The sequence below is a fragment of the Heterodontus francisci genome, chromosome 35 (assembly GCF_036365525.1).
Source record: "Heterodontus francisci isolate sHetFra1 chromosome 35, sHetFra1.hap1, whole genome shotgun sequence".
In the NCBI taxonomy this organism is placed as follows: Eukaryota; Metazoa; Chordata; class Chondrichthyes; order Heterodontiformes; family Heterodontidae; genus Heterodontus; species Heterodontus francisci.
Window position 1 is genome coordinate 40,304,914 of NC_090405.1, and position 9,765 is coordinate 40,314,678.

Below are 9,765 nucleotides of genomic sequence, written 5' to 3' on the forward strand. Positions count from 1 at the left end.
TTCCCCGCCCGTTCCCAGTCAACTACTGGTACCTGGAAGAGGAGAACCTGATGCTGCGGAAGTGGGTCAAGGAATGATGGATGAAGGAAGGAAAGAGGGGGAAGGAAGGGTTGATGAAGGGGGGAGAGGGGGAAGGGATGGATGGAGGAAAGGAAGGGAGGGGGAATGGAGGGAGGAAGGAGTCCTGGGAAGATGGAGGGCTGGAGATGTCTCAAACTTCGAAAACAAGCTGCAAACGTTCAAAAAACCCATTTAGAATGGGTATGAAATAAAATGAATTCCAAAAACCGGTTTACATTGCAAACATAAGATACTGAGATTTCATTGTATTGGTTTTATTTCTTGACAAACTATCAAAGTTATTTTTGTTGCTCCACACGCCTAATTAATAAAGGACTGGTTTTCCTTGGGAGCTGACGATTGTCTTGGGGAAGTTAGGAAAGTCTGTTGCTGCTTGCAGCAGGTTCCTGAACGTACCAGTGTCACTATTTGCAAGGAGTTCCTGAAGAAATGTTTGCAAGTTACTGCACTAATCTGCACCTGTAATGATTCATATAACCACCGTGGATTACTGCACTGAGTTTCTCTAAGTAGGCATTGATTAGCTGTATCAGTAGGAAATGGGCAGTGGTAATTTGAACTCGCCTCACTCGACTCTCTTTCTTTAAATTCACAATTTAAATTCAGAATGTTCTGGCTTTAAATGGTTTAATAATCTGAGCAAAATATCTACAGAGGATTAAAGTACCGTACTTGTTTTCTCTGTAAAATTGGGTGTTTGTGTTTTGAGTGGACTCTCTGGGGGGGGAGGAGAGAATTGACAGCATTCCCCACCACATTATCAGATATAATCTCAGTTAATCAGTAGCATTATCACGGCTGTGAACCGTGCAGTTCTGTACAAAATATGAAACTTTTGTTTCTCTTTCAGACTGTCCTTTCTGTGAAGAATTACAACAATTATTCAGCAGAATGCCAGAGAAAGATAATGTCTTCAACAGCAGCACTGACAAGGCTGGCCACAGCTCGAGCGACATCTGCCGAGACTTCATGCGCAACGTCTGCAAGCGAGGCAAGCGCTGCAAGTTCCATCACCCTGAGGTGAGTGAAGCATCTGAGCTCGGCGCCTTATCTGAAGAGATGCCCGTTGGCAAAGGGGAAGTGCCCGTCTGCCGTGACCATTTGAACGGTGATTGCCAGCGTGGGGCCAGGTGCAAATTCCGCCACTTTGAGCCTGAGAGCGCCAGCGTGCCCCGCGAGCAGGTCCGCTCGCCCACCGTACATCGCTTTGACCCGTACGCTGACGTCTACGACGAGTACGGTCACCTGCTGAAGAGGAGGCGGATGGAGAGCATGCGCTTTGACTCGTACGATTACGGTGTTCCCCGCCCATTCCCAGTCGACTACCGGTACCTGGAGGAGGAGAACCTGATGCTGCGGAAGCGGGTCGAGGAACTGAAGAAGCACGCGTCGAATCTGATGGCCACCAACGAGATCCTCCTGGAGCAGAATGCCCACTATCGCAACCAACCCAAGGTGGTGACGCTGACCACAGCAGCCGAGCAGCTGGTGGCACCGCCCACCGTAGCCGCCGTCACCGCCTACAACCACAGCATTGTGCAGGCCCACAACTCGCTGAGCAGCCAGGCGCTGCAGCCGCGGCAGGACCTGGTGGTGCCCGCCAGTGCCGGGCCGCCCTCCAGCGCCGCCCCGCCCCCACCCCCCGGGCCCCACCTGACCCCTGAGCTGGCCCTGGCCCAGACAATTGCCCAGGGAATGGCCACACCCGTTTCCATGGCGGCGGTCACCGTCTCCATCACGCAGCCAATCCCTGGCATCACCATGAGCCACGCCACAACGCCGATGGTCAGCTACGCTATTGCATCGCAGAGCATGAGGATCACACCAATTCCCCACTGAAGGGCCGAGGTGGCAGAAAAATTTCTGCTGCAGCTTCTTGCAAAGTGTTTGGGTTTGCTTGCTAGCTTAATTGAAAACTTTGATTCCTGCACCATTATATATAGAATTCCAGTGTGCCCAATAGTTTTATGTTTGCTGCCATGATTCCTGGTCTCAATCACCCTTCAATTTTTCCACTGCTGCAAACATCAACCTCCACTCTGGTTGCCTTTTCTCTCTCGCTTTTGGGGGGGTGAGGTTGAATCTGTGTGACGACTGTGGACATGTAATTAATCAAGACTCTGATAGCAGCTAGCAGAGAGAGAGCAACATTTCAGCTCATTGCCACGACATCTCTATCATCACAACCAGCTGACTAACAGATTTCCATGTACAATATGATGGGCGTGCAGAGCTCACACATACCTGTTTTCATTTTTAAGTTCTGCACACAATGCTCCATCGCTAATTCATGACATAGATTTGAGTTCCATTGTAATCTTTGGCACACAGCTTCCAAAAGTAAAGATTGTTTGTCACCCTTTTATGTTTAATTTAAAATAAGTTCAGTGTGTTTTAAGGTGCAAAGTGTTTGTTTTCTTTTTTGCATTTGTGAAAAGTTTTGACCATAATTTTTATTTTTCAATTTCCTCTCTCGTACAGGCAAGCTCTTATGCTCTTCTGACACCTCATGCACGTCCATTTATAACCTGCATATATTCCAGCACTTTTTAAAAACACTAATGTCAAAGTGAACCTTACATTTCAGGATTTGGGAGCTAACCTTATAAATTCTGCTAAAGGTTAAGAACCTCACCAGCAAACAAACCTCAGCTGTTTGTGTCTTTCATCCACAAGGTTAAACTTTTTCTTCTTTCCCTTCTCTTTAAAAAAAAACTACCTGTGATAAGCTTAAAAAGGTAATGTTTTCTAAGTGTTCCATCCAATTTGTCCAACTTTTAGACCATCGTCGAAAAGACATAGCTGAATTCTTTTCTGGCTGCGAAATTAGCTGATGGGCCTTTTATTTACTTGGTCTTTGTGCATGTAGTAATTTCTGGGATGGTGCATTGAAAAATGATTACATTGGAATAGGTTACAATAAGGTTCCAGCCACCTAAAATGTGAAATTTAGATTGGCAGCATAGAAAAGCAGAGCTCCTGCGCTTTTCTGGTAAAACACTGCAAGTGTCTTAAGTGCGCAAATTGTATATTAAAATAATCGAGGACAGCTTCCCTGATGGCATGGTAACTTTGTTGTGTGAGTTGCTGAACTGTACAGACCAGAAAGGACCCAGATATGATTATCGGTCTGTGTTGAGTTTGCCCATCCTAGCCACAGTGACAGTTGGACACCACATTTGGTCTAATAGCCTGAATGAAGGGAAAATCAGCCAGGGTTCCCAATTCTGACTTCTATCCAGTGTCCCCTGTGGTCCATTAGTCTACCAACACTGTCTTCACTTGCAGTGAGTATTGGCCCATTGTGCGTAGGTATCGCGTGAAGGTGCTTTATTTTTCTATTGTACTCCAAGAAGATCAGGCATAGTATCTAGATTGATCAGCCTACATGGGGTGTGGGGTAATTCACAGTAATTAAATTGATACTAAACTGTACAGCCTGCACGCACATGCGTACTTACAAAGAAATGTGCATTAGTCAGTTATAAAGGTATTTACACAATGATTCTGTGGTGCACTCATTCCCATTGTCTCAAGTGCATCGCTGTCAGTGTTCACTTTCCAGCCCTTAAACTGCATTGAGTTGGTTAGAAAAATTAAGTTTGTTGATACTGCAGCCAATTATTTGCAAAACTTGCATGTGTCCTGTGCAGAAACCACTGAATTGAGAACTCTCAATTAACCTTGTGGTCTCCCTGAATTAGTCCAACAAAGTTAATATTTCTTAATTGGAAATTTAAAATAATAAGACACAACTAACTGCTGCAACCTTTTAAATCAAGTGGTGCTGTAATAAACTTGAATATATAGTCATGTGAATGACTATATCAATACTGACTAGTCTTGGAATTGATCAACATTTGCTTATCCATAGGAGCAGTGTGCTTCTGCTGCAGCAATGTTTAAATATGTGTGTAATTTTAAATTGTAGAAAACATACTGTTCTGTCCAATACTCCCGTATTAACAATGTGAAGGTGTTTCTATTACAGGGATTTGAAACTGGCTACTTCTGTGTGAAGTTGTTTGAGAATGTTAAGCAGTCGCGATGTTTTAATTAATGTCCTGGGGAACCGCCTATTGGAAAGTATTCAGTGTCTCATTTCAGAGAAGTTTGCTATGCAGGTTAGTTGTTTGCCTGCAGAGAAATTCAAGAATGTTATTGATGTAATTAACCAGAGGCTAATTATCAATATTAAAAAAAAAACTTGACACTTACTTCCCACGGCATAAGTTTCAGGCTGCGTCTGCCCTTAACCTTTTGTCTTGATGTTGCCAAAGTTCACAGGGTTATGGACCACCACCATTTTAGTGAACCTATCTTTACCCGTCTGCAGTTTTTCATTCATCAGAAGCCATCTTCATGACCCAGGAAATTGGACTGTGGCCGGCCAGTACTGAAAGCTGTGCCTCGCCGGCATTGCTCCCCCCAACGCCGTTGGCACCAACTGGGATTGCCAGGAGGCTCACTCCCTTGTAAGGCCTCACTGAAGTCTGGGATCCTGATTTGCAGCTGTTCTGTTGGGCTCTTGCTGGGCTTATTGCAGGAGTAGGCCAGAAGGACTACAGCTTTGTGGCACAGATGTGTTTGAGTGTCTAAATCTCCGAGGAAAGATAAACTGCTCCTGATGCTGGTTATTAGGAACCCAGTATCAACCTAATGATGGTTGCAGTAAAGGAGTAGAGGTCCACAAATACAAGTCATAAAGGATGTCATTAATAACATTGCCCAGGCATTGTGTTACTAATGTGTAATTTTATTTGTCATATTCTAAGCTTCATTTATATCCTTTCTTCAAATTCTAATGAAACAATTGGAGCTTTTAAGTTGCTGTCCTGTCATCAGATGAATTGTCGATATTCTTTAATATAACCAGTCAATAAAATGCTCAATAAGATGAACAGATATATACTGCAAGTGGCGGTCTACCTGGTTGTGCAAAAGTGAACCACTGACGATTTTATTAGACCGTCATTCAGTGGCTAGCATAGTTTAACTAGAGTTATGATGCAATGGTGTACATAATACATGGAGTAACATCTACCGTCAGTTTTTTCTATGTTTCATCACCATATTTCTTCCCACTGTTCACTCTCTGAATGTTGACCCATTTTATTTAAGTGCTGATCCTGTTTTAATTCTTTGGAACTTTCACATACTGTTTTTATTCAATAAAAAGTTAATTAAACTTTCTTCCAGTACACAGATGAAGATGGCTGAGCTCCAGATTAATGACCTCCTCTCAGTAATCTAGTGTTTTCATTATTCATTAATCTGACAAAATTAAGATGTAGTCAGTTTGCGCAATTGGAATTAACTGATTGTATCAGGCACAATGGAGACGCCCTAAACTGATCTCTTGCACAAATTTCATACATGCGACATCAAAGCAAGATCATCTTTCCTGGGTGTGAGTGTTTGTTTCTTTGAAGAGGGATGGGGAAACAAAGTTTAGTCTTAGTCTTTCGATTATACTTTGGAAGGAGGAACAGCCAGGAACATCCTAGTCACCAGGATGGCAGAAAGTAGAAAAGAAAATACTTGTTTTTGCCTTCAGTATTAGCACACTTGAACCACAATCGTCTTTCAGTTGGAACGGTGCAGTTCTTGACGGCCCACTGTTTAAATTGGAGCCAAATCTATTATGTGGGCTTACTAATCTATATCACATCAAAAAATATTTCAAAGGGCGCATGCTGCATTGAAAAGTATTATGCAAGCATCTCCTTTGGGGACTGTAATGTTGAAATGTGTACACTTTCCTGTAGTATACATTGTCCCATCATTAGGTTGCACTCTTGAATGCAAATTTCTGTTTTAAATTACAACACTGGCCTGTAGCGATTGCATTGTTCTTGTTATCTTTTCTGGGCTAAAAATTGTCCTTTTTCCTCAGTAACTGAAAATTATGCTTATGTTTTTTTTAAAAACTTAAGTTTAAAAAATGCATATTTCACTGAAGTCTGATTGTTACCCAGTGAAATGTCCTTTGTGTGACTTCATTGAAAGTGTTGCATGAAAGTCTCGGCCTTTACCAAAAGCCTGGGCTTGGTCATGAAGTGCTTGCCTTGGTGTCCTATTTGATCCTGAAATCCTCTTTGGACCACATTCTGTGCCATCGCCAAGTCGGCCTGCTTCCATCTCTGCAACATTGCTCGCCCGTACTTTACCTCAGCTCATTTGCTGCTGATACTCTCATCCATGACTTTTTTCACATATTCCAGTGAGCTTCTGGCTGGCCTCCCACGTTCCGTAAACTTGAGGTCATCCAAAACTCTGCTACCTGTATCCTACCTCGCAGCACAAGTCTGGTTCATCCATCATCCCTGTGCTTTGCTGACCTACATTGTCTCCTGGTCCAGCAATGTCTATTTTAAAATCCTCATCCTAGTTTTCAAATATCTCTCTGGCTTTGCGCCTCCGTATTTCTATAATCTCCTCAGCCTGTACCATAAGCCTGGGTTTGGTCGTGATGCACTTGTCCTGGTTCCCTATTTGATCCAGAGATCAACTTGTGACAACATATCCATGTCATCATCAAGACCCCTACTTCCACCTGTGCCTCAGCTGATTTGCCGCTGAAGCCTTCATCCACACCTTTGTTTTACATCTAGCCCTACAACCTTCAGAGATCTCTGTGCTCCTCCAATTCTGGCCTCTTGGGCATCATCTATTTTCATAGCTCCACAATTTGTGGCCCTACTTTAAGCTTCCTTGACCCTAAACTCTAATTCTCTCCTAAACCCCCCCTCCTTTTAAGGCACTATCTCTGGTCAAGCGTTTGGTCATTTGCCCTAGTATCTCCTTATTTGGCTTGGTGTTAAATTTTGTTTGATATTCATTTTGTGAAATATCTTGTGTATTAAGATGTTAAAGATGGTATATAAACACAAGTTGAATGCAGATTGTGCAGTGTACCCTTTTTCCCAGGATACATCAGTGCTATTCAGCCAAAGTTAATGCGACATTTCTATTCAGCTAATCTGTGTGGTCAATTTTACAGCATTGTCTCAAGAAAAAATAAAGGACAAATACAAAAAACATTACTCAGGTAAAGTTTATAATGAGAGGTTGTACTGATTATCCACCTAATGTAGCTTTACAAAATATTTAAAGCACAGAAACAGGCTATACGGCCCAACAGGTTCATGCCGATGTTTCACAGGAGCCTCCTCCTGCCTCTTTTAAACATATTCTTCTACTCCTTGCTCCCTAATAGTGTAGCTTTATTTGGTGTTCATTATTAAGGTGAGAAGGAGTTTTCTCAACCTAATTTGAGTTTATCTTCAAAAATCAACATTTTTTAAACAATTGGAGAGCCTCTACAACAATCCGCATTTAAATGCATCTTTAACTTAGAAAAAATGTCCTAAGGCACTTAAAGTGGCTTGCAGCCCTTTTTTGCAAGCTTACTGCTTGCACAAACTCTGCCCCCTACCCATTCTTCTCTTCCCCCCCCCCCCCCCCCCCCCCCGCAAAGGTTAGAATGGGACAACTGATGGTATGGCCATGAGTTAACGTGAATTGTCTTCATTTTATTCATTTCTCAGGGCAGTGACTCAACCCTATGAATGTAATTATGGGTTTCTTTAATCTGCATATAGATTGGGCAAACCAAATGAGCAATAATACTGTAGAGGAGGAATTCCTGGAGTGTGTATGTGATGGTTTTTTGGACCAATTCGTTGAGAAACCAACTAGAGAACAGGCCATCCTAGACTTGGTATTGAGTAATGAGAAAGGATTAGTTAACAATTTTGTTATGCGGGGTATCTTGGGGAAGAGCGACCATAACATGATCAAATTCTTCATTAAGATGGAGAGTGAGAGAGTTGATTCCAAGACTAGGGTCCTGAATCTAAATAAAGAAAACTGAAGGTATGAGGCGCGAGTTGGCTATGATAGATTGGGGAACGTGACTTAAAGGGTTGACAGTGGATAGGCAATGGCTAGCATTTAAAGAGCGCATGGATGAATTACAACAATTGTTCATTCCTGTCTGGCGCAAAAATAAAACAGGAACGATGGCTCAACTGTGGTATATGAAAGAAATTAGGGATAGTATTAGATCCAAGGAGGAGAAATATAAAATGGTCAGAGCAAGCAGCAAACCTGAGGACTGGGAGCAGTTTAGAATTCAGCAAAGGGATTAACTAAGAAGGGGAAAATAAGAATATGAGAGTAAGCTTGCAGAGAAAATAAAAACTGACTGTAAAAGCTTCTATAGATATGTGAAGAGAAAAAGATGAGTGAAGACAAATGTGGATCCTTTACAGTCAGAAATGGGGAACAAAGAACTGGCAGACCAATTAAATACATACATTGGTTCTGTCTTCACAAAGGAGGGTACAAATTACCTCCCAGAATGTTGGGGAACATAGGGTCTAGTGAGAAGGAGGAACTGTATGAAATCAGTATTAGTGGGGAAATTGATGGGATTGAAGGCTGATAAATCCCCAGGGTCTGATAATCTACATCCCAGAGTGCTTAAGGAAGTGGCCCTAGAAATAGTAGATGCATTGCTGGTAATTTTTCAAAATTCTGTAGACTGAAACAATTCCAATGGATTTGAGGGTAGCTAATGTAACTCCTCTATTTAAAAAGGAGGTAGAGAGTAAATGGAATTAGCCTGACATCAGTAGTAGGGGAAATGTTAGAGTCCATTCTAAAAGATGTAATAGCAGAGCACTTGGAAAACAATGACAGGATTAGACAAAGTCAACATGGATCTACAAAAGGAAAATCATGCTTAACAAATCCACTGGAATTTTTTGAGGATGTAACTAGTAGAATAGATAAGGGAGAACCAGTGGATGTGCATTTGGACTTTCAGAAGGCTTTCGATAAGGTCCCACATAAGAGATTAGCATGCAAAATTAAAGAACATGGGATTGGGGGTACGGTACTGACATGGATAGGGAACTGGTTGGCAGACAGGAAACAAAGATTAGGAATAAATGGATCTTTTTCCAAGTGGCAGGCAGTGGCCAGTGGGATACCGCAGGGATCAGTGCTAGGACCCCAGTTATTCACAATATATATTAATGATATAGATGAGGGAATTAAATGTAATATATCCAAGTTTGCAGATGACACAAAGCTGGGTGGGAGTGTGAGCTGTGAGGAGGATGCAGAGAAGCTCCAGTGTGATTTGGGCAGGTTGAGTGAGTGGGCAAATACATGGCTGATGCAGTATAATGTGGATAAATGTGAGGTTATCCACTTTGGTGGCAAAAACATGCAGATTATTATCTGAATGGCGACAGATTGGGAAAGTGGGAGGTGCAGCGAGACCTGGGTGTCCTTGTGCAGCAGTCGCTGAAAGTAAACATGCAGGTGCAGCAGGCAGTTCAGAAGGCAAACGGTATGTTGGCCTTCATAGTGACATGATTTGAGTACAGGAGCAAGGATGTTTTGCTGCAATTATACAAGGCCTTGGCGAGACCACATCTGGAGTATTGTGTGCAGTTTTGGCCTCCTGATCTCAGGAAGGATGTTCTTGCTATGGAGGGAGTGAAGCGAAGGTTCACCAGACTGATTCCTGGGATGACAGGACTGACGTATGAAGGGAGATTGGGTCGATTAGGCTAGTATTTGCTAGAGTTTAGAAGAATGAGGGGATCTCATAGAAACCTACAAAATTCTAACAGGACTGGACAGACTAGATGCAGGAAGGATGTTCCT

At 42.6% G+C, this 9,765-nt stretch overlaps 1 protein-coding gene across 3 annotated transcripts in view; it reads left to right on the forward strand.

Moving 5' to 3' along the window:
• LOC137350638 (zinc finger CCCH domain-containing protein 10-like) overlaps nt 1–7,109 on the forward strand; it is a 57,291-nt gene extending 50,182 nt beyond the window's left edge. For all 3 annotated transcript variants that reach the window (XM_068015413.1, XM_068015412.1, XM_068015411.1), the window contains exon 2: nt 932–7,109. In XM_068015413.1, the coding sequence (XP_067871514.1) occupies nt 973–1,920 (948 nt within the window). In that variant the 5' untranslated portion in view covers nt 932–972 and the 3' untranslated portion in view covers nt 1,921–7,109. The remainder of the gene's footprint in view (nt 1–931) is intronic.
• Nucleotides 7,110–9,765: the final 2,656 nt, after the last annotated feature.